The sequence below is a fragment of the Canis aureus genome, chromosome 1 (genome assembly GCF_053574225.1).
Source record: "Canis aureus isolate CA01 chromosome 1, VMU_Caureus_v.1.0, whole genome shotgun sequence".
NCBI lineage: Eukaryota > Metazoa > Chordata > Mammalia > Carnivora > Canidae > Canis > Canis aureus.
Window position 1 is genome coordinate 48,881,359 of NC_135611.1, and position 25,469 is coordinate 48,906,827.

Sequence of the window (25,469 nt, forward strand, 5' to 3'; positions counted from 1 at the left end):
AGACCATAAGAGCAACTTGATTATGAAAAATTTGATTCCAGCAAAAAGTAATTTTGATGAATTGAGCAATTTTGAAAAATACAACTTAACCAAATTGACCCAACATGGAACAGAAAATCTGAATAGCTCTATAACCACCAAAAATCTCATAGAGAAAACTTCAGGCCCGATGATGGCACATTTTTTTTTTTTTTTTTTAAAGAAGATAGAAGACAAGTGAACACTTTACAACTCTCTTTTGTCTTCAAGCTGGGCTGCTGGGTCTTGCTGGGAATGGTGACAGGAGTAATGTGAAGATACACTTCAGTGTATCTTTTCTTTGTAAAGATATTTTTATGCAAGGAGAGTTGTGCTAAGTAATATTTCTGTGAGGGTATGAGTGCTGAAAACTATTCCACCATCTTGTTGATGTCACTCTTAAAGTTGTCTTAACATAGAAAATCAATATTTTGCCATATTAATAGAATAAAGGAGAAAACCATATGATCATTTTAATACATGGAGGAAAAATATGACAAAATTCAACATCCATTCACAAGAACAATTATCACCAAACAAAGAATATAAGGTACTTTTTCAACTTATAAAGAACATCTATGAAAAACCTCCAGTTAACATACATTCATGTTGAAATATTAAATTATTTTCTACCAGAATAAAGAATAAGGCTTTTGTCACGTTTACTCAACATTGAATTGGAGGTCCTAGCCACTGCAATAGAGGAAGAAAAAGAAATGAAATGATAAAGATTGGAAAAGAGGAAGCAAAATTGTCCTCATTTTCAGTGTGAAATAATAGGAAAAAATATATATTGGTTTCTGTCCCCAATTCTTGGCACAGAGCTTCTAAAACCCTTGCAATTTCCTGAGTGGTATTAGAACTAAGAGCATCTTTGGTCTTTGAATCTGGTTCCTGACATAGGGCTTTTAAAACCCTCATAATTTCCTGAGTGATAGGAATGTTTTTTGTTTTAATGAGGTGACTCTGGCTGGGCTCCATGATAAGGACTGACCACAGGAAATAGTCAAGCCATGTTTGGAAACTTAAAATTTTCAGCCATTCCCAACCCCATGCCCATTCACTTGAGAAAGAAGGAGGCCTAAAAATAGAATTAATGATTGATTAAACAAACCTAGATGAGGAATTCTCCATAAAAATTCCCAAAATACGGGATTCAGAGACCTTCCAGGTTGGTGAATATATCTGCATACCAGGATAGTAATCCAGCCCAACTACATGGGCACAAAAGTTCTGTACTTGGCACCTTCCCATACCTCACCTTAAGTACCTCTTTACCAGGCTGTTCATCTATATCCCTTATCACATCCTTCAATAAACTGGTTAACCTAAGTAAGTGTTTCCCTGAGTTCTGTGAGCCACTCCAGCAAATTACTAGAATCCAAAGGGGGAAGAGGTCATGGAAACCATGATCTGTAGCAAGGTAGGCAGAACTGCAGGCAACCTGGGGACCTACTAGGGTTTGCAATTGGCATCTTGAAGTAGGGGGCAGTTTTGTGGGACTGAGCCCTAAACCTGCAGGATCTGATGCTGTCTCCAGGTAGACAGTGTCAGAATCGAGTTAAAATGTAGGAAACCCTGCTGGTATCACAGAATTGCTTGTTGTGGGGAAAACCATCATGTGGTGTTGAAAGCTTTGTGAGGGTGGTAGTGTGAGAGTAAAGGAGACACACAAGAGGAGGACTGGGTTTTTCTTAAACAGCAACTAATATAATTGTTTACACAGAAAACCCTGCAGATCTGTAAAACAATTAGAAGTAATAAGTGAATATGCAAAGTCATAGTATATAAAGCTAAAATTTACAAAATCAATTCTATTATTATGCTCTAACAGGAAAAAAAAATTGTGAAATGAAATGGAAAAGCAATTCTGTTTATAATAGGTCCCCAAATCAGATTATTTAGAAATAAATGTAAACAGGTGTACACTGAAAACCACAGGACGTGGCAGAGAGAAATTTTAAAAGATTTAAATGAGTGGAAAGATACCTTATCTTCATGGATTGGAACACTCAATTTTAAGATATCAATTCTTCTGAAATTAATCTATACATTTAATTCAATTTTACGCAGTCTCTCTGCTTCTCGGCGGTTGCTGTTCTGGGCTTTTTGCTTAATTTGCAGTACTCAAATTCATTGCCATGTCTTCTGAAGAAGGGAAGCTTTTCGTGGGAGGGCTGAACTTCATCACCAATGAGCAGGCTCTGGAAGACCACTTCAGCAGCTTTGGTCCTATCTCTGAGGTGGTTGTTGTCAAGGACCGGGAGACTCAGCGATCCCGGGGTTTTGGTTTCATCACCTTCAGCAATCCAGAGTATGCCTCAGATACCATGAGAGCCATGAATGGAGAGTCTCTGGATGGTCGCCAGATCTGTGTGGATCACGTGGGCAAGTCAGCCAGGGGAACTAGAGGAGGTGCCTTTGGGGCCCATGGGCGTGGTCGCAGCTACTCTATAGGTGGAGGGGACCAGGGCTATGGGAGTGGTAGATATGACAGTTGATCTGGAGGATATGGATATGGATATGGAAGGTCCAGAGACTATGGTGGCAGAAGCCAGGGTGGTTATGACCGCTACTCAGGAGGAAATTACAGAGACAATTATGACAACTGAAATGAGGCATGTGCACCTAAAGTAGGTACACAAGGAATAAAACTTTGATCCAGGATCATCCTTCCAAATAGCTGTATTTATAAAGATTTTTGGAGCTGCACTGACACATCTGTTCTAGTACATCAAGTTCTATTTTTTAACTGAGCTCCCAAGGTAGCTTGTTACAGAGACCTTTTAGAAAGCTCCATGTGATTTCTAAAATTTTCTCCCATTTAAATACTAATCCTGGGACATTGCAAATGTGGGTATTTTTCCTCTTACCAGTTTTTTAGTTTGGGCTCTCAGGATTACAGATTGTGACCAAAAAATGTTGGCTTAGACTGCTTTAAAAACAAGTAATGTGTGTTTAGGGACATTTAAAAGTCTATCTACAATGTTTATCACAATTAGGAAGCAATTTCCAAATGCAAATACAAGAAATCATTGACACGATTAGAGGTTTAGAGGTGGTTTTTCTTTTTTTAATTCAAGGTTACCACCCTGAGTATAGAGAAGTTTCTTAAAAATATTTGTGAATGTATTTTTTAGTACTGGAAGAAAAAATATTCTGTTGTGTCTCATTTAGCATTTTAAGATGTCCTTCACGGAGCTGATTAAAAAGTGGAAACATGAAAAAAAAATTCAATCTCAATAAAAATCCCTAGAAGTTTACATACTGATTTTAAAATTTATGTGGATACAAAGGACTTTGAATTGCCCAAATAATTTTTAAAAAGAAGAACAAAGTTGCAGGACTTACTATGAAGTTCCAATAATCAAGACTATAGTATAAACAAAAGGATAGATATATTAATAAATCAGCAAAACATCAGAGAATACAAAAGTATCTCTATACCTGTATAGTGATTTTTTTTTATAAAGGCACAAGGCAATTCAATGGGGAAAGGAAGTATTTGAAAGTTCCTAAGAGTGTAGATCTTAAAAGTTCTCATAACAAAAAAATTTTGTGATTATATGTGGTGATGGATGTTAATATAATGGTGGAAATCATTTCACAATATATGCAAATAATGACTCATTATGTTATGTACCTGAAACTAATATAATGTTATATGCCAATAAAAAAGTGGTCTTTCCATATGGGAAAAAAATGCATTGACTCTTACCTCATGTCACACATAGTAATTAATGTGTAAACGGTCATTAACCTAAATGTTAAATCTCAAACTACAAAACTTCTCACAGAAAAAAGGAACAAAATTTTGTGACACTGGATACGGAAAAGATTTGTGAAACAGAAGATGAAAAGCACAAAGGAAAGATGAATTAGAATGGACTTCATTAAAATGAAAAGCATTTGCTCCCCAAAAGACATAGGTAAGAAAACAAAACCAAAAGAAAGGCCGTGGATTGGGAGAAAATATTTGCAAAACATGTATCTGTCAAAGGGTTTATAACTAGATTATGTAAAATACTCTTAGAACTCAATTCCTAAAAGAAAGACAACACAAAAAAAAAGAAAAAGAAAAAAGAAAGACAACAGTTTTTTTTTTTTTTTTTTAATGGGCATGGGGTACCTGGGTGGTTCAGTCATTTAAGCGTCTGCCTTTAGCTCATGTCATGATCCCAGGGTCCTGGGATCCAGCCCCATGTCAGGCTCCCCGCTCAGTGTGGAGCCTGCTTCTCCCTCTCCTTCTGCCTGCTACTCCCCCTGCCTGTGCTCTCTTTCTGTGTCAAATAAGTAAAAATCTTTTTAAAAAATGGGCATAGGATTGGATATTTCACAAATGACCAGTGGATACATGAAAAGATGCTCAACATCACCAGCCAGTGGAAGATGCAAATTAAAACCACAGTGAGATACTACTATAACTACTACTACTACTACCCTACTACCCACTGGGATGAATTAAACCAAAAAAAATCTGACAATACCAAGTAGTATCAACAATGTGTTCCATATTTTGACAGTGGTGATGTTTTCATGAATTTATATATAAGCAAAATTAATCAAAGTGTTCATTTTTAATGGATATAGCTTATTGTAAAGTTGTATTTTAATGAAGTTGACTTAAAAAATATAAGTCTATAAGAATAACAATTTATTATCCCAGTGGACCAAGATACAAAGATGCTTGTGCACTTGCTAAAGTAGCAAGTGTAGCTGGGGTCAGACTTTAGTTCTCAACCCAACTCTTTTCCCTTCCAATTAGTTCATGCTCCTGAACATAGAATACAGGATTGAAGGAAGGAAGAAGCAAGAAGGGAAGCAAGTGTCCTAAGAATGGATCGGCTGTAATCCAGATCCTTAGTCTTGTCTTAATCAGTGATGTCAAAACACTTCCCCTACTGAAGACATGCCTTGTTTTTAACTTAAAATTTTTTCATTTTTAAAAATAGCTTCCTCATTTTTTCTTTCTCTTCCCTAATCATAACGGTCAATTTGAATTGTATAGACATATGGAAACAGAATCCAAGTGACTTACGCTATATACCATGAATAAAGAACTTTGGACACAGCTCTTCCTGCCGGTTTATGAGTGAGTGCTCTTCGGAACCTGTTTCAACTATGTAGATGGGTTAGAAGAAGTACATAAACAATTTAGAGATTGGGGTGCCTGGGTGGCTCAGTGGTTGAGCATCTGCCTTTGGCTCAGGGCATGATCTTGGGGCCCTGGGATTGAGTCCTGCATCAGACTTCCTGTGGGGAGCCTGCTTCTCCCTCTGCCTATGTCCCTGCCTCTGTCTCTCTGTCTCTAATGAATAAATAAAATCTTTTTTTAAAAAAAGAAAATGCAGAGAATGTGTTGAGTTAATGCCTTTAAGAATTAACATTGTAAATTTGTCAAATTTCTTTACAGCTTGTTATTTTTTTAACATTTTAATATCCTATTATTTTACATGTACTTTTCTCTGTTTTTCTTGGGCTTAAAAACAGGTTCAATGAAATTTGATATTTTTTTCTCTAAGACATTTTATCATCTTGAAATTACTGATATACTAAGCTGTGTCACATTGTATTTGATGTTAGTGTGCAGATTCCACTGTGAGAAAAAAATGGAAGATAATTCAGTGGAGGACCACTTACTTAAATAGGAGTTCACTAGCCTTTGTTATCTAACAAGTGAAATCATGTCCTCTTGCAGGATTTCCCATACAGAACTCTGTACATTAAGGGCTTGAACTGCCTAGGTTGCACTTCTGAAAAGCTCCTGTGTTCAAAGAGCAAAAATATCACATTGAGAAATTCAAAAAATTTTCTTTGTGAATCTGAATTTATACAGCATACTTTACTTGAATTTATGGGAAACAATGTAACAAACGAGTTCCTGGAAAATAACCACAATTTTATGTTCCAGAGAAAGCTGGCATTTTTTGAACACCAGCAGTGCTTGGGGTCCTATAAAATATTTTGTGCATACTGTAATCACTACTTTGCAGATGGGAAAATGCAGGCACAAAGAGATGGTAAGTTTCAAGATTTTAACCTGGCCGCCAGTCTGTGGAGCCTGCACCCTCTCACCCTTGGTCATACTTGCAGGAGCAGGTCTCCACTTTTTCCTGCGCATACCCTGTTCCTTCCCACCTTCATTCATCTTGTTTGTCCTCCCAGAGAGCCCAGCCTCCCCTCCACTGGTCACATCCTGTCCACCCTTCATTGTCTGGGCACTTAGACCTTCTGTATTCTAGCAGCAGCTACTCTGCCTAATTTCCTATTGACCAAACATAATTGCTCCCTTAACGCTCGGGGAATAACCTCAGAAGTGGCTGTCCTGCCTCACATCGCTCTTCCTCCAAACCATCCTATGTAATACCCCCCCTCTTTTTTTAAAGTTTTGATTTATTTATTCATGAGAGACACACAGAAAGAGGCAGAGACCTAGGCAGAGGGAGAAACAGGCTCCCTGTGGGGAGCCTGGATGCAGGACTCAATCCCAGGACCCTGGATCACAACCATCACAATGTGAGTCAAAGGCAGATGCTCAACCACTGAGCCACCCAGGTGCCCCTTCTGTAATCTTCTTAAATACACATTCTTAAAGCCTTGGGCAGCCCCCACTGTTCTACTTTGAATCCTAGTTTGGAGAATGTTCAAGGCCCTCCAAAATCTTTGACCCACTTTCCAGCTCTATCCAGATATGGAGACGTCAACCCCAGACAGGTATTTCTCAGGTCATTTTCAATGTGGTTGGCATATGATAAATACTTAATGTGAGTTATCATTGTTTTATATTTAATATTTAAATATAATAGTCATATAATTCAAACACAAAAATATAGAAATGTATAGTTGAAATATTTTCTACTGATTCTTGGTCCCATTTTCCCACTTCCCATTCCCCATCCCCACACATTAAACTAGAATTAATTTCTTTTTTTAAGATAAATGATAGCATACTATACACATTGACCTACATGTTGTTTTTTTCTACTTAATATATCTTGGACACTTTTTGTATCAGTGAGCTTGCCCATTTCTTTTTACAGCTGCATAGACAATTTTATGGCTACATGAACATGTCATAATTTAATTAACCATAGTTTATTCCCTGATGATACGCATTTATATCATTTTCAGTCTTTTACTGCAAATATCCTCATACACACTGTATGCATGAAAACTTATTTGTAAAGTACATTCCTAGAGGGAGAAGTAGAAGAATGATTTAGGCATTTGTAATTTTAAAGATACTGGTAGAATATATATTTTGGCATAGGGGACATATTGATTTCTACTTTCAACAGAAATCAATAGTTTCCCCACAGCCTTGCCAACACACTGTGGTATTAAATTTTTCATTTTTGCCTATCGATGGGAGAAATGGTGTTTTAGTGGAGTTTTAGTTTGCCTTTTAAAAAATGAGTGGGTTTGAGCATTTTTCAAATGTGTAAGAGCCGTTTGTTTTTCACTTTCTGTTTATAACCTTTACACATTTTAGAATTGTTCTGCGTTTTCCCTTATCAATTTATAGATATTGTATATGTTACAGAAATTAGCCCTTTTTTTGTTATATGAGATGCAGACGTTTTCCCCAAGTTTGTCATTTGTCTCTTGTTTGTGGTGTTTTTATTCTTGCAGGTGTTTTTGATGTTAACCTTGTTAACTTGTCATTTTCTTTCATGCTGTCAGGACTTTAAGTCATGTTATAAATGCCTTTCCCTGTCTGAGATGATAGAAATTTTCCCTTATTTCTCCTAGAAGTTTGGTTCTTTCACTTCCTATATTTAAATCTTTGAGCCATCTAGAATTTATTCTGGCGTGTATTATGAGATGACATTCCCCTTTTTCCCAGATGGCTGCTGATTTATACTGACACCATTTATTAAATATCCTTATATTCCCCACTGCTTTGAAATTATGTGCTAAAGTCCTGTATGCACCTGCCTCTATCCTTGGGCTTTCTATTCTGTCTGGTTGGTTGGCTGTCTGTTCATGTGCCAGGACCACATACTGAGCATAGCTGAAATCAAACAGGGCTGGCTGCACAGATCCTTCTTTCCAGAGTTCTCTTTCCTATCAGCATTAATGATTCATTAGAGGTGGTTTTCAGTGACAACAACAAGAACCAATGACAAACATCCTTTCTCTTGGATTTTTTTTTCTTGTGATCATAGTAAGTTTATAAATTAACTTAGGAAAACTTGATTTTGAATCTTACTCTCTAAGAATGTAGTCCATCCTTCTATTTTTGTTCCATTCTATTTCGTTGCCCTGCAAGAACATTTAAAATTTGTTTTCAAATTGTTTTTGTGCTGTTTTCTTCCTAGATATTTTATCCAGTTGTTGCTCATAGGCTTGGAGCCTTTTCTTTCATTATATTTTCTGTTAGTATGTATGGAGACTTTTGGTTTCTGTATATTAATTTCATAGCTTGCTAGCTTAATGTGTTTTCTTATTTCTAGTGATTTTTGTTTTTAATTGATTCTCTTGATTTTCCAAATAATCATATAATCTACAAATAGGAAAGCCTTGCCTCCTCTTTTACAATATTCCTCTGGTTTCTTTCTTGCCTGGTTGCTTTATTTTTAAATATTTATTTATTTTTGAGGGAGAGAGCAAGAGAGAGCATGAGCGCAGTGGGGAGGGGCAGAGGGAGAGAGAATCTTCACTCAGACTTCCTACTGAGCCGAGGACTCTGTATCAGGCTTGATCTCAATACTCTGAAGACAGGACCTGAGCGGAAACCAGGAGTCAGCCACTTAACCAAGTGTGCCACCCAAACACTCCATATCTGGTTGCTTTAGATAGTACCTTCAGAACAGTGTTAGTTAATGGAAATAGTACCAACTTGACTTTTTTCTGGTTTCAGTGGGAGTTTCTAGTGTTTCCTCATTAAGCCCATGCAGCCTTTTGGTTTAAGACTGACATCTTAAGAAAACATCTTAAGTTCATCAATTTGTATTTCATTAAGAATCTTTTAAAAATTCAGTGCTGGTGATCAATTTTTGACGGGTGATTTTTCATTATCTATGGAGCTGGTTATATTTTACCCCTAAGTGTCCAAAAGGATGAATTATGTTAATAACTTTCACATTGAATTACACTTGCATTCCCGTTCTAACTCCACTTGGTTTTCATACATTCCATCTACTATATTTTATTTAGGATTTTTTGCAATGATATTCATAAGATTGATCTATAATTTTCTCTGTTTCATGTATAAATACATCTGTTTAGATCCTCTCTTCTGGAGTTAGATTGGTAAATTATATTTTTCTTTTCTCTTCTAAAGATTTATTTATTTGAGAGATTGAAAGAGCACAAGTGGGAGGGAAAGAAGGAGAGGGAGAGAGGGAATCTCAAGCAGACTCCCCGCTGAGCATGGAGCCCGAGGTGGGACTTGATCCGAAGGCCCTGAGATAATGACCTGAGCCGAAATCAAGAGTCGGCACTTAACCGACTAAGCCACCTAGGAGCCTTGGTAAATTATGTTTTTCTAGACTTGGATAGTCTCATTCACATTTTCAAATGCACTGGCATGGAGCTCAGTAAAGGAGTCCTTTGATTCTTTTAATTTTCAGTCTCTGTTGTTATGTCCCATCATCATTTCTCTTGTTTTGTACTTTTAATGTATCTTTTGCTGCCTAGATTTGGCAGGAGTGTGTTTTCAGAGAGCCAGCTTTGGTTTTATTTATCAGTTCTCTGAAATTTTATTTATCAGCTTTGGTTTTACTTATCAGGTTTTATCTATCAATTTTGCTCTGAAATGACCAGTTTCAACTTTATAGAAATTCATTGGATGGTTAAGGAAAGAACTAAGTTTGGGCCCCCAGGATGGGGCTAGGTAAAGGTCGGCCTTGAGTGGTAGGTAGGCGGCAGACTTTAGACTTGTGGAAATGTTATCAAGAAGCCATTGGAGGGATGCCTGGGTGGCTCAGTTGGTTAGGCATCTGACTCTTGGTTTCGGCTCAGGTCATCATCTCATGGGTCGTGGGATCAAGCCCTGAGTCGGGCTCCGTGATCAGTGAGCAGTCTCCCTGAAGATTCTCTTCCTCTACCCCTTTCCCCACTCGCATATGCGCGCTCTCTCTCTCTAAAATAAATAAATCTTTAAAAAAAAAAAAAAGAAGCCGTTGGAGAGCTCTGGTTAGGAAGGTAACAAGATTGGAAGTGTTGTTTTGAAAAGATGAACATTCACATATCAGCAGTTATCTTACATAGTACTTTGTCTTTTCCAAAACCATTTTGGATAAGAAATGCCTTTTTCAACAACAATAGAAAAAAATAAATCATCTATTTCCTTCTAAACAGTGAATGATTTGCTCCAATCACATAAATGAACACCTTCCAGGAACTTCTCATGATTTATTTTTTAAAAGATTTTATTTATTTGAGAGAGAAAGCACAAGCCAGGGGGGGTACAAAGGGAGAGAGAGAAGCAGACTTTCCACTGAGCCCAACTTGGGGCTTGATCCTAGGGCTCCAAGATCACGACTTGAGCTGAAATCAGATGCTTAACTGACTGAACTCCTCATGATTATTTTAAATGTTGTACGGTTGGCTGAAATCTTCTGTTAGTTGTTCTGGAATTTCACACTGAAAGCACCTTTAAATTTGAAGTATATCTTAAAATTAATTGGATTGTGAAGCAATTATTCATTTCTACTATAGCACTTTATGTTATTCCTCATTTGGAATGTAGCTTTGCCTTCAAGGCTGTATTATTTCTCTACTAGATTGTGAATTCCTTACATAAAAATAGTACATGTTAAGTTTTATGAAGGTCAATTCATGTTTGTTAGTAATTTGTTTTACTTAAAACTACTCATATAATAGAATTCTCACAGTGTGCATATAAATGATTGAAATACTCCAAAATTACTATCTGCCTTGTTTGTGTATTATCCCTAATCATATAAAACATTTTCAGTTGTCTCATTATACTAAATAATCTGTGTTTTATCCTGCTTTCTATTATTAGAGAAACTAAATTAGTATGTGTTACACCATATCCATGATCTCTTTTACTTGATTTTTGTGTCAAGGGCTAATAGTTCCCACTCCTACTGATTTTGTTGAGGAAGGCGATGTGCCTACAAGAAACTATTTCCTAGACTCCTCGGTGGGTAAGAGTAGCCATGGGAATAACTTCTGGCTGCTGGGATGTAGGTTGACGATACTGAGCAGAATGTTCCTGCCTGGAATTTGGAGGTCAAGGCTGGAAGAGGAGGTTCTTGCCAACAGAAATGATGGAAGACCACAAAGTGTGATGAGCTACTCAATTTGCAGGAGGCAGCACAAAATGGAAGTAAGGGGCCTTTGTTCAATAGTTACTAATAACAAGAAATGCCAATGGCAGAGCATTAACCTCAGTGCTGGGCCCTTCTCAGCATGGGGCTCAATGAGAGCACAGGTTCCATGCCCGTGAAACTGGCTCTTGTGAATGAGTTGAGGGCCCTGGGATGTCCTGGAGCTGCCATGCCAGCCCTGGACTGCCTGTCTTCCCCTACCCCGCTCCTCCTCCTCCTTCTTCTTTCTTCTTTTCTTCTTCAAGATTTCATTTATTTGAGAGACAGAGTGAGCAAGCATAAGCAGGGGAGAGGAGCAGAGGGAGAGGGAGAAAGAGACTCCCTGCTGAACAGGGATCCCAATGTGGGACTTGGTCCCAGGACCCTGAGATCATGACTTGAGCCAAAAGCAGATGTTTAGCCAACTGAACCACCCAGTTGCCCTGCTCTTTGGTAATGGAGAGCACAACCCTCTTCTTGTTTAAGACTCTGTTATCTTGATTTTCTATTACATGCATCCCATAACTGATGTGTTGTGATTGCTCTCATTTTACAGATGAAGAAACTGAGGCTCAGACAAGTTTAGTACCTGATCTTGGTAGGCCATTTGGGGTGTGGACTCAGGCCCTGTGAACTGGGTCATGTACCCTTGTGCCAACACAGTGTCTTTCCTTTCCTACAGAGATGGTATCATTCTGCATTTCCTTTTTCTGGCAAGACTTTGCACTCTGCAGGTTTGCTGTCTCCCAGGGGCTCCTTTTTGTAGTCTACAGTAGAGGAGGGCAGCACTTCATCCCACCAATTTTTCCGCCTTCACATTTACTTTGTACTCTGGAGTAGATGATATGTAGAATCTCAGTCTAGATTTAAAATATGGCCCAAAAAAGTGATTCACTTCTATCTCTAGCAAAATGTTTATAGTTTATTCCCCAGTGGTTCTCCCTTTGCAGATAAAGAGTTAAGATCTTACATAATTCAATTAAAAAAGAAACTCAAAATATGTGAGATCCCATCTGATGTGGGTTTCTGTCTACTTGACCCTTCAAGAGGAAGGGCATGGCAGTCCTTCCAGTGAGATCACAATCAGGAAAATGCAGCTAGAATTTATTGCTTAATAGTGCATTAGGATAAATAGTGTTTATTGCTCTCGGCATTCTCATCTATGGTCATGGGAAGCACTGTGGCCACTATTATTTCTTTTATTAGCACACAGGCCATGGCTGCCACTTCACCTGCTTGGGGGCCCCGTGTAACACAGGTATTGTATTTGCTAGATTCTGAAAGTGATTGCAATTTGGCTGAACTCTAGCATAAGCACCCAACCTTGGTTAATATCCACAAGACAACATTCTGGACCACATCCTGAGTGGTGTTGGGGTGGGGGTGGACACAGCACATCTTCACAGGTAATCACAGGGTATCATGTGGGAGGTGGCAGTGGCCATTTCTCTCCCTCTTTATAGGAGAGAAAATTCCCTATCTTTCCTAAGAGGAAGAAATTCTAGTCTGTTCAGTCAGATTCCAGGGCAGTGAATGCTGGGTTTTTACCAGTGGGCACATTGACTGAATGTGCTTTCTCATCTTTCATTCGGGAAGAGGGCCAGGGTCCCTTTTAAACTTGGCTCAGGAAGTAATGCATGGATGCTGGGGAGTCCTAGTGGCTCAGAGGCTAGAGATTGGACATGGATTTAGGTTGAAGACCCTACTTAGCCTTTGACTTCCAAACTGATGTTACCATACACCTTGCATTGGGGTGTCAGGCATATTTGTGATATGTGGTCCTTAGGAAGTCCATGGAGGATAAGAACTCTGGTGTTCCTGGGTCCTTCACTAGAGCATCATTTTAATATCCAAATCTTACCATAAGCTTTGGCCCTCTGGTTATGGTGATGTATTAAAAATTGTTGGCATTATGAAGGTCTCATGAAGTACTATTCTGTGAAACTTGGTGTAAGGGTTGAATTGTGTCCTTCCCCAGCCCCCATTCACTTGTTGTAGTCCTAACTCATAGTATCTCAGAATGTGACTATAGGGAGGTAAAATGGATCATTAGAGCCCTCATCCAATATAACTGGTGGTGTCCCTCAAGAAAGGGAATTTTAGGGATGGATATACATAGAGGGAAGACAATGTAGAGACCCAGAGTGATGCCTGTGTATGAGCAAGGACAGAAGCCTGGAACAGATGCTTCCCTTGCAGCCCTCATAAAGAACCAACTTGCTGATAGCTTGATTTCAGTTCTAGCCTCCAGAACTGTGAGACAATACATTTCTATAGATTAAGTTACTTGTGATATTTTGTTATGGTAGTCCTAGCCAACTGATGGGCTTGGCAACCAGGGCAATCCTAAAAGCCAATGTACTCCATGGAGAGATGTGGGAAGACCACTCAGCAATATTTGAAATAGTCACCATAACTTTTCTTCCGCTATTCAAATACAGCAACATTAATGACATTTGCTTGACTGCAAGAAGCTCATAAATGTTTGCCAGCAACTACTTATATGCAATAGGTCGAAGACTTTCAGACTTCCTTAAAATAAGGAAATCTAGGACAGGTTATCATGATCTGAGTTGGGTCCCACAGAGGTCAGGTCAGTTGTAAAGTAGAATAGATTGGAGGCTTCTAAGTCTTATTTATTGATGAGAATTCTGACTCTCAATAGGGAGTCGCTATGCTTATTTTAGTCCTGAAATACTTAGAACAGTGGTTGGCACGCGGTAGATGCTAAAAATTGTAACAATTACTATTTTGTGTCCAACTCTGGAAAAGGATTGCTTTTTTTGAAGTTAGTGGTTAGAGGGGAGTGTCTACCCCTTGAAATCTTCACACTTTTGGTGTGCTTAATAAACTATTTCTAATGACATGAGGTCTGAGCATGCTGCCTTGAAGAACTGGGTTATATTTTAACTTTGTACCACATTACCAATAAATCTCTTTTGAAAAGAACAATAGGCCTTTGCCATCCAGTGGTTGGCCAATGCAAAAATATTTCTTGAACAAATAAAAAACAGAGTGTTTTATGAAAGAAGTTGATAAAATAAGGAAAATAGAAGTCTAGTATCTCTAAGGTCCTAGTTAAATATCTTAGTCATTAAACATTAAAGTTCAAATATATGACAAATATTTTACCATTGTGTTTATGAATAAGCAACCTGAACATCATAAAAATTAGGTTTGTAAAGGTACTGAAGTTTAATTCATAAAGAAACAAGAAATATTGCCTATATTACCCTGTCTTTGCATACTATTTTTTAACCATTTTTAAAGGTTTTATTTGTTTGAGAGAGAGAGAGAGAGAGAGAGCATGCACGCATGCATGAGTGGGGGGGATGGGCAGAGGGAGCGGGAGAAGTCCCACTGAGCAGGAAGCATGATGTGGGACTCAGTCCCAGGACCCTGGGATCATGAATGAAGCAATGTGTGAGTGCTTTTCTTGGGTTTCTATTAATCAAGGGAGAAAAGGCAACATATCAGTAAAGAATGAACATTTTTTACTTTGAAACAAGGAAGGCAATTTATTGTAGTGAGATTACATTGAAATTCTATATATGATCCCCAATGTATATAAAGTAATTTACACTGTTGGAGAAGACATACTGAGCCACGAAGAAACTCAAAGTGCTATAAATCAGTTAATATTGATGTAATGCATTTTTGCTAATCTATCCAAATTGAAAATGAGATGGTTGAAAGGACATATTTGTTTAAGTATTTTTCATAAATTTTAACGGTGGCCTTTTCAATTACTGGAGTCTGTAATGCCTTTGATAACTCCAAACACTGAAGTCTGTTCCTTGCAGTCTGCTCCTTTTTCTTACCATGGTAAGTAGTTATCACAAAGCTGCTTATGAACATAAAGTTCTAACAGAGATTTAAACATTTTCCTCTAAATGGGGTTTGTGGAAAATATGAAAAATGGCATGAGATTTGAGGCAACATAAAAGTAGAAGAAAAATTATTTTTGAACACTAACCATAGAAAAGTGCCCAGGAGGCAGAGAACAGCAATGCTGTTGACCACAAGTTCACAAACAAATATACACATACTCACGTAGACATCTTTGCACCTGATACCTTGCCTCTAGTACATTTTATACACTTGCTACATGTTGCACAAATTTAGGCAGGCACAGACACTGCCTGGGTGCCCTTGTGCGGCTAGCCCCCTGGAGGAGGGCTCTACACAACCTCTTGAAAGGAGCTTATTCATGACTTTTTAGAAAACAAATTCTAAAGCAGTTCTTTATACAGTCCTACATTTACAGAGATACCACAAGCCATGTCATGGTGTCTAGTCTGCTTTCCTAAATGTAGGATTCTTTAGCATACTGGAGTTGGTCAGCCTCAAAGACCGGCTGACTACATTGCTGCACTAGGTGGTCCAGCCTACTCTTCTGTTTTGATTCAGATAGAGTTCTTAGGCGGTACAGCTCTGGTCTCCTTGTAACAGTCACTTGTCCTATTGTTTCTGCAGAAGCATGGACAGTCCTGCTCTGTTCCCAACTCTCAGTCCTGGGAGATAGTCTGTGCCCGTCAAGTGGCTCTTCACTGCCTATATTTCTTGAATTCCCTCCATGACGAAAAGGTAGGAGAGGTGGTAGTTCAGTGTCCTGGCTGAGCATTCTAGCTCTCATGCTGCCAACTGTTTGGCCCCCATAGGCCGAGAGGTCCAATGCCTGGCACCTAATGGCCTCTTCATAAGATGGCGGACTTCCAGGGCTTCTCTGATCCACTTGCTGGAACACATCCTCGACTGAGAGGGCATAGGATCTGGAGCTAAAGTCTAGAGCAGTTTGGCCCTGGATTTCAGACAAGTTTTCCTGAATGATTCGCCCAGCAAGCTGGCTTTCTTTTTTAAAACCTTTCTTTACTTGGTCTCTGGTAAAGCCTTTGGATTTCACAGACACGCAACTAGGGGTTTTGGTAAGCACTCTTTTGTGAGAGGCAAAGGAGAATGACATGGAGTGTTTTTTGATTTCTCTGTTGGGCTTACTTTTCTCTGTCTTTGTGAAAGACTGATGTCTTGTGAAGAAATTTCTTTTAGGACTGGAAGGAGAAGCCATGGGTGAGCTGTCAGAGGAAGCATCCAGAGAGCCACTGGAGATGGCTTTGGGCATTAGTCCCCATAGTGACACCAAACCCTGAGTTGAGTTCTTCACCTTCAGGTCCTGTGGACTTTGGATTTTGCCTTCAACTGCAGGAAACACCTCCTCTGGAAATGGGTCTTCAGCCTCCTCACTTTCCAAATGAGCCTCTGCCTGAGCCATGGTGAAGTCATCCTCACTCCGTGTTAGTTTTTGGTGTGTTTTCTGGCTCTCCAGGCTCTCTTGTGAGGAAGACATGCTGGGCTCTGAGTAGCTCCTGTCTGGTTCACTGAGGGAGTTTTTCAGCCCGGCTATGGTGCTGACAATGGGCTCCGGGCTCAACTCCCAAGCAAGCTGTGGGCCTCTGGACTCCCAGCTGGCAGCCGTCTCCAAGGGCACCTGGGGCCTCCTGTTTGGGGAGCTGGTGGCACCGCTGGATTCCACGTCAGGATCATTGCTGTCATAGGCTGAGTCATTCTGCAGCATTGACAGGTCTAGAGGAAGTGAAGGGATAGTTGAGTTTCTGATTCAGTTTCTTTGAAAAATAAACTATATATAGTACAATTCACCCCACTTGTATCAAGTATAGTGCTAGGGAATCTGGTGAAGCTACTCTGGGACTTGATGTGAAAGAAATTTGTCACATTAAAATTTTGTTTCTTTCTTAGTTTGAGAGAAGGTGTGGAAGAGAAGTAGGAAAAGGAAACATGAGCGAGAGAATGAGAACGAGAAAAGAGAACAATGTTTCACTGAACATTTATTGATCTTAAATTTAAAAATTCATCTTTCGGATGGCTCTTTTGTTGGATCCATTCCATTATAATGGACCCATATCCCACTGTGTGGAAACAACCCTCTAACTAAAGCTAACTTAGTAAAATTGGCAGTTCTTCCTGATTCAGAAGGAAGCTGAATGAGTGTCAGCAGAATGAGGAGACTGTGGGAAAATTTGAGAGCAAGTTTCCATGTTAATGGTGTCCTGTGGATTTGGTTTGGTGACTTGTGCAGGTGACTTCTGCTTCAAATACCAGAGATACTTTATGTTACTGGCATGGACTGGCAGACTGGCATGAACTTCCCCCCATGATCATAATCAGTCGAGAGCACATTTTGTACCTGAACTGTCGGTGTGTTCCAGAGAGTCATCAGAAGCAGTACTGGGGTGTGTGGGAATGTTCTCCCCAAATATTTCCAAGCAGTTATCAATGAGGAACTCCACCAGTGACTTAACCTGTGAGGAAGAATAAGCAAGTCATCAGCCTAAAGGCATTTTGAGTTTTCTTTAAAGGAAGAGGGAAGAGAATGGGGATATAATGAGGATCTGCTGTTAGGGATGTGCCAAACGAGAGATCTTTATGTGTTTGGAAAGGGCATACAGAAAATGGGTAAAAGTCATATATATTAAAGTTATTTTTGAGACATACATTTTTAGAGAACTAAAAAAAAAAAAAAAAAAAAGACCTCTAAAGTAACTAAAATTTTCATGTAAATAAGCAGTTTCCCAAACTACTGACAGAGTGCAATGCATAAATGAAAAAAAAAAAAAAAAAAACACACAACAAAACCCAACCAAACCAAAGGGCTTTTCTATACATTCGGAGTTTCTCAGAAGTAGACTGGAACAAACCTTGTTGTTCAAGTCTTTCTGGGCTTCGAAAGACAGGTGTTGGTCATTCTCTCGGGTCAGCATGTTGGGTCCGATGCAGATAGCTAAATTGCTGGCATCCATCTTATTGATCTCCGAGTTTTTGCTGATCAGATAGAGCACGGAGATCAAGTGCTTGAGCAGCAGGAGGTTGGGCCGCGGGAGCTTCTCTGCAACCCTGGAATGAGGTTCAGGGAAGCTGATTTTAGAGGAGGCTAATGGTTTTAGTGGAGCAAGTTGAAAATTTTTGCCTAACGCAGACTGCCTTCAAAATGAGGAAGGTACATTCTTATTGGTAAGATGGTGAAATGTTCATTCAGACACTTCCAGTGGCAATTGATGTGGAATGAAACTGGTTAACCATGAGATCTTAAAGACCTAAGACACTGGTCTTTATAATTAGGACAATACAGGGCCTGTTGTTTGTATAGATCTTAAATTAGGAATCCTTAACTTCTGTAACAAACTCCATTGTGGAATACATTTTGAAAACTGTTTTGTAGAGTAACTCGTGTAGCCACACAGAATGTCTTTCTAAAATTGCAGGACTGATATCTTGGGAGCACAATCATTTGCCTTTCTTGATCTGTGATCATCCCACAAAAATGACCCATTTTTATACCATTCTGTGAAATCTTTATGGAGAAGAAATCAGTTTCTAAGGGCATATTCGTAAATATGGTCAAGTCAGCACTTGATCGGGAGCATTGGTACTAATGATAAAAAAAAGATGTGTGAAGCCTCACTTTTTCAAAATATGCAATGGTGATCTAATGTAGCGGCCATTTTCACTTCTCATAAGAAGTTGGTATTATGAAAGAACTTTATGTCTTTAAGAAGAAACTTGCAGTAATCTTAGGATTTTCAATTTGGGACAGACACTCTAATGCCTTAATTCAATAACCTGTTCATTGTAAGTATTTAGCCATGTAGAACAATCCTAATAGACTTTCATTGTATCCAGCAAAAATGCTGATATGTTGAAGTCAGGTGTTTGAGATTGTCTAGTTGCTGAAAGGTTGCAGGTCATTTACAAATGTAATTGGTTTTTGTTGTCTTTGGAATTTGTTTTTATATAGTTTTCATTTTGATTAATTTTTTTTCATTTTGATTAATTTTAAGACATGCAATATGCTGTGGAATTTTATGATGAAAACAATCCTTTCCAGATTGTTCCACGATGCTTTAAGGGATGTTTTATGAGGGAGTTTTTGCCTTGCAGAACACACATCTATTAGGTTAACCTCAAATTCCTACACTTGGCAATTTAGCCTGTTTTGAGGCTTTCATCTTTGGTTTTTGTCTCATATCTTCTTGAACTACTTATGTTTTTAGACTCCTTCACCTCTTGGAATTTGTGACTATTGAAATTTACTTTCTACTCTGAAAAAGTGTTTCCTTTCATTTGGCTAAAACTACTTTAAAAGGAATATCCAGGGTACCTCATGATTTTTATTCTGGGAGTAGATAAATAATTCCACTCTGATTCTCTAAACACTTCAATTTTCCTGAAACACTCAGGGAATTGTGTGAAGATCAAAAGATGGAAACCACGGGGGCCTGGGCCCTGGCAATGACTCTGGCCACTTACTGTTTCAGGGCCTCAATTCTATCCTCTTCATTCTGCCTCTCCAGGGCGTCCATCCATTCTTCAAACAGGTCACATGAAAGTAGCTTCAGTGGGATACTTCTGAGGAAGTCCTGGAGGATGAAAAGTGAATGGTTTGGCCTGGTTACATTATATAATGTGCTGGCATCTTTGTCTTCCCCTTGTCTGGTCCAGCTCAGGGGCCCTCTGATCATCCTACCATAGGCTGCACCCCCTTCCTTCCTGCATTTGACTGCTCTAGGGAAATCTCTCTCAGCAACTTGCTAACAATGGACAGAGTAAGGCCATCATCTGAGATGCTACCAGCTTAATAGGCATGGACTTGGCATTTCCTCATCAGAATTTAATGTATCATTTTCTGTTGGAATCTGAGATCAGAGACACAGAAGTGTTTATATAAGAAGATAAAAGGCTTAACTAAAAAAACTTAAACTCCAAGATCAGTTTACTTTGATTTGTTGGGAGAAGAGCCATTTCTTATTTTCTGAGACTTAACATCACTGGAGATTATTTGGTAGCAATGCTATCAACTCACCTTAAAGATTGCAGCCAGGAGGTGCACGGGGAGACTTTTCAGATCTACCATGCCTCCCGAGTTGAGATCTTCCTTTAGCTCTTTGCGGGCTTTCTCATTGGCTGCTTTCCTGAATATCCCTTCGGTGGAAGGTCCTTTAAGGCACAAAATAGTGAGAATATCCTGTTGGAAAGAGAGGTAGGAATAGGAAAAGGTTACCCTTACATTGAATATGAAACCATGTGCTGCTACTACTACATGAAAAATCTATGCTTAGGTATTAAAACGGTGCATAAGAATAGTGGCAAACTTCATCCATCATAGAGCATCCTCTCCATAAAAGTTCTCCATGATACCAACATGGTCTTAACAAGACATCATGAATGCCATTTTTTATAGCTCCATTTCTATCAGCTGTGTCCCTCAACTCTGCTGTTTTTCTAAGAGGAGGTAACTTGGGTAAGTTCTAATTTTGTACGTTCTAAGATTATTTCAGGCCTCTCTCCTTTCAAGTCATTCCATATAAACACTGGATTTCTGATCGTGACTTTTCAGAAGCTACACATTTTTAGCACTCTTAGCTCCATGAAATCAGGAGGATGGAGGAATGGAGGGAAAGCATAATTAATTTCTAGACTGTCAGCAGCCAAGTAGTCTCCTGACTGCACTCATATGTGGAAACACCATTTCCAAAAGTGGAAAAAAACTGGATTGGCCCCAGCGAGTTTAGCATGAGAATGATATTTAGAGCTCCCAGGGATTTTTCACATCTGACAAAAACCTGAAGCAGGTTTTGGAGTACACGCACACCTACCTGAATGGGTCTGGGGAGTGTGTCGTCCTCACCACAGATGATTGACAAGGGCTGATCAAATAGTGGCACTTTCAATTCTGGTTCTGAAGCCCCGGGAAAATCTGACACAGTAGAAAGCCTTCTCATGAGAAATGGCCAAGACAGCACCTTCTTTCTCTTCTTAATTTCTACAGCCAAGAAAATAAGGCAAGAGAAAAATTAGATTAACTTATTAATAAAGATCCATATATGACAATGGATGCATCACCCACATAATGTCACCCATGGTATGCCATGGGGGTGGGGGGACAGATAATTTTAAAAAACTGAAAAACTGAGAAAGCAAAGGGTGTGAATTTTAATCTACAAAAATGAACCCAAAAAGCAACCACATGGTTACCAGAGCAACAACCAGCCCCTAAATATCAACACCAAGGTTCCTCAAAGTCTCCACCTTTCCTGTTTTTACTCTTTAGTGGCTGTTTACAGAAAATCAGCAAAACCTAGCTGAGCCGATCACAAACAACCATCTCAATATACTGACCCTAATAACTGTGGTAGGTATTTCTGATGCAAAATAGATTATTTTAATTTTCTCCTTTGACTGATGGAGAAAACAAAACTTAAAAGGAGAGGAAGTAACTTGCTCAAGATCTTTTTTTTTTAAACTGAAGTATAGTTGACATAGAATGTTACATTAGTTTCAGTGACGATAGGAAACAGTATGGGGTTTCCTCAAAAAATAAAAATAGAAATATTATATGATCCAGGAATTTTACTGCTAGGTTTTAGCCAAAGAAAAAGGAAACAATTCAAAAATTTATATGCACCACTATGATTATTGCAGCATTATTTACAATAGCCAAGATTTGGAAGCAATCGAAGAGTCCATTGGTAGATGAATGAATAAAGAGGATGTCTATAAACACAGCAGAATATTATTGAGCCACAGAAGAGAATAGAATCTTGCTCAGGATCATCCTGGAGGTCCTTAGCCGGGCCAACCAGTACGCCTTTGCAGCCGCACTAGCACCAAGCAGCCACTAGAGGGAGCTACACCGGTCAGTCTGCAGCCCCCTTCAGGATTTCCCCGGTGGCTGCTGGAGGACAAGGCTGACACAAATTCCTGTGTGAAGGCTTGCAGCGAGACCAGGCAGTTGGGAATTATCAGTAAAACATGAGCAAGAGGTTCTATCTTTGCACAACCCTGAACAAGTGTGTGCAAGGGGCATCGCATCTCACATGTGTCCTTATTTTTTTTATTCTCCCTTTATTTGCCTTATTTCCCCCTAAATATCAAAGCTGTATTTTCTTTTTTCTTTTCTTTTTTTTTTAAGAATTTATTCACGAGAGACACAGAGAGAGAGAGAGAGAGAGAGGCAGAGACACAGGCAGAGGGAGAAGCAAGTTCCACGTAGGGAGCCTGATGTGGGACTTGATCCCGGGACTCTAGGATCACACCCTGGGCCAGAGGCAGGCGCTAAACCGCTGAGCCACCCAGGGATCCCCCAAAGCTGTATTATCTAAGTGCATTGCTGTGTGTTTCTACCCTAGCAAGTGGAAGAGGATGCAGAGAGACCTGGTTGTCCTTAAAGTTTGGGAGAACTGGGTCGCGGTTATGTAATAAGACATACATTATGGAAACAGTGAAGAGTGAACAGTAGGATTCTTGGGAATTTGAGATCAGGAACAATTGCCTCATGGGTTCCTACATTCATTCTTCATGAGAGAGAAGGAAGAAAGGGAGAAGGAACTCTTTCATATGTATGCCTGCTTTAATGGACAAAACAGAAGTGGCTCAGACATCTGACCCCACCAAAAACTCCTCAGAGAACTGGAGGGTTGGCTGTAGAGAGGATCTGTTCTGTCAGAGAGACCTGGTGCCCACAGAGCTAGAGTCTGCCTGCCATTTAAGTGTTAATGTTCTGCGGTCTTTAAAAGAACACTTAAAAAAAAGAATTCCTAGTAAAGTAAAGTACTGTGGTTTTGTAAACCAAGAACATTTGCTGTTATCATTTACATAAAAGACCAGTATGTTTTCAAAACTCACCAATTAGCTGGCAAATGTTATCTTCACTCTCACATGATGCCAACAGAGGATGTTCCTTGATATCACCCTAAAAAAATATTTATTTTAGTTAAAAATGATTGAAGAGATCTACCCAGTCTTTCCTCACAAAATACACTTAGAACATTTTACTCATATTAAAAATTAGTCAAATCCAATGATTTTTTCTAGCTTCTAGAATCAATAATAAAGTCTTGATTATCATCATATAAGGTCCCAATTAATGTTTTTAATGAGCTACACTTAGGATGTTAATTTTCTACTCTGATAATTACATAATTGAAAATATTCCATGAAAACAAAGTTTTCCATGTTCTTATAGTGCAGATGAAAAGTTTTTAAAATCGCTCTCACCTCTGACTGACATTCAATCAATGTCTCCATATTATTGGCATTTAGTGTTTTTGACTGAAAGAGAAAAAATTAAATTAGGTAAAGATCGTTTGACTCTTACCCTGGAAACTATGAATTATGTTATATAAGAGGGGTACGTACAACATTGCAGCTGCTTATCAACTTCATTAGAGTTGAGCTGACTGTCCAGGGATGAATTTTGCTCCCGTGGGGCCTTGGCTCTGCCTGCGAGAAGTCGTATGGGGGAGAGGGAGGAGGGAGACACATGATAAATTGGCCAATTTCAGTACCAAAACACAAAGTCTGAAACTATTAGAAAAATTTTCACTTAAAGTCTGTGATATGTTACCAGATGTCTTCGGCTATTAAGAACAGCACCTGAACACACTTATTTCTAAATTATTTAAACCTGATATCTTCACCATGCCGAACTTTGTTATTCATCTAGTGCCGTCCGATCAAGAGATAATCTAACAATCACACAATAACTAATATTTTCGGGGTTGGGCGGGGGGGAAGCTTACTATGTGTCAGGTACTGTATTATGTGTTCTGCAGGATTAGCTCCTCTTACCCCCAGAGGAAAAAAAAAACTTATACTCAGGATGCTACTTGCAGTAAACATAAAACAAAGTTAACATTGACAGAATTCCTTTACTGAAAGAGTGCAGGCTTCACACTGAAGGAGAGCTTTCGGGGCTCAGAGTCTTTATAACCTTATTTGCTGCATGTTTAGGGGTACAGCTGTTTTCTCTTGGAGGTGCTCTCAAAGACCAGTGATTTGCTAGCTAGCTAATTTCCCAGTTGTGTTATTTTATGGTACTTACCCTCGGGGAGCCTCCAGCCAGCGTTCTCTTATCTCCAGGGAACCGTGCAAAATGGGAGAAACAGTGAAACACTCTGCTCCTACTAATCCACCGGTAGAGGAAGACTGAACTGCTCTAACTTCACGTGTTCTGCATTATAAACGAGAGGGGGCGGGCAGGTGGAAATTCAGAATATTACTGAGACCGGAAAGAACATCATGGGTTGTCACCCAGACATAGCCAGCCAGACACTGGGGAGCTCTCACTTCCTCATTCCTTTTAGGGCAGCTCTGGTTCTTTTTCTTTTTCTAACACTTCAAAGTAAAAAAAAAAAAAAATCTATAAACTACTAAGGGTGGAAAAGATGACATATGGCCCATAGGTGAAGGCTCTGATTAATGTCACAGGTGGGATGTATGAATAAGAAATTGTGTTATTCTGTAATAAACATAATTTTATTTTGTAAAGTGGTGATTTCAGGTGTGCTTGTTTTGTATCCTGTTTGGGTGCTGTCTCCCTTTCCACCCACCATCTACTCTGTTCATCAGTCACCAGACATTGACTGGCACCCTTTGGGTGTGGGATGCTGTTCCTATAAGAAGCCCAGACATGCTGTCTTATTTGAGAAATGTCCCCATCTCTTTCCTTTGAAATTAGGAAGAATCCACTAAAGCCAACTGCCAACATATTAACCACCCCCTTCTCCTTTCCCTAACTCTTAGTCAAATTGTTAATACTTAATTTGTGGTTAGACCATCTCTAATCCTGACATGGAAGGAAGACCAAAAATTCCTTTGATCAGACCAATTTCAGGTAGAAAGGAGATGGTGAATTTCGTATGTGGATCCTTCTGGATATGAGAAAATCTTTGGTCTTTTCTGTATCTAAAAGGCTATATATAAAATGACTCAAAAACCTCAGGAGCAGAATGTGACACCCATTGTGACATGTTCACACAGTGGAGTGTTCCATAGCCCTGAGAATGCATAGTCTTTAGCTACATCCAACAGTGTGGTTGGGTCTCACAATGTAATGTTGTGCTGAAGAAGCCAGACACAAGAGAGTATATCTTGTATTTGTTTTTTTTTTTTTTATTTTTATTTATTTATGATAGTCACACAGAGAGAGAGAGAGAGACAGAGACACAGGCAGAGGGAGAAGCAGGCTCCATGCCCCAGGAGCCCGACGTGGGATTCGATCCCGGGTCTCCAGGATCGCGCCCTGGGCCAAAGGCAGGCGCCAAACCGCTGCGCCACCCAGGGATCCCAAGAGAGTATATCTTGCATGCAAAGTCA

General features: G+C 39.3%; 2 protein-coding genes across 8 annotated transcripts in view; one reads left to right on the forward strand and one right to left on the reverse strand.

Annotated features, from left to right (window-relative positions):
* Nucleotides 1-25,469, forward strand: part of LOC144314529 (uncharacterized) — a 59,249-nt gene that overhangs the window by 18,652 nt on the left and 15,128 nt on the right. For 2 of the 6 annotated variants that reach the window (XM_077898770.1, XM_077898813.1), the window contains exons 5-7: nt 3,816-3,947; nt 11,182-11,320; nt 12,507-12,558. The exons of the other annotated variants lie outside the window; for them this stretch is intronic. In XM_077898770.1, coding sequence (XP_077754896.1) covers nt 11,201-11,320; nt 12,507-12,558 — 172 coding nt within the window. In that variant the 5' untranslated portion in view covers nt 3,816-3,947; nt 11,182-11,200. The remainder of the gene's footprint in view (nt 1-3,815; nt 3,948-11,181; nt 11,321-12,506; nt 12,559-25,469) is intronic. 6 annotated transcript variants of the gene reach the window in all.
* On the reverse strand, nt 14,791-25,060 carry TAGAP (T cell activation RhoGTPase activating protein). 2 transcript variants are annotated; one of them, XM_077898737.1, is made up of 11 exons: nt 24,912-25,060; nt 24,196-24,324; nt 23,511-23,594; nt 23,370-23,423; nt 22,998-23,064; nt 20,969-21,135; nt 20,176-20,337; nt 19,623-19,732; nt 18,014-18,209; nt 17,503-17,617; nt 14,791-16,880 (listed from the first exon to the last, which is right to left on the reverse strand). In XM_077898737.1, exons 3-11 carry the CDS (start codon nt 23,535-23,537, stop codon nt 15,607-15,609), a joined length of 2,172 nt encoding a protein of 723 aa, XP_077754863.1. In that variant the 5' UTR covers nt 23,538-23,594; nt 24,196-24,324; nt 24,912-25,060; the 3' UTR covers nt 14,791-15,606. The 2 variants fall into 2 exon arrangements, with proteins under 2 accessions (XP_077754863.1, XP_077754874.1); XM_077898748.1 differs by lacking the exon at nt 24,912-25,060 and having other exon boundaries at nt 24,196-24,869.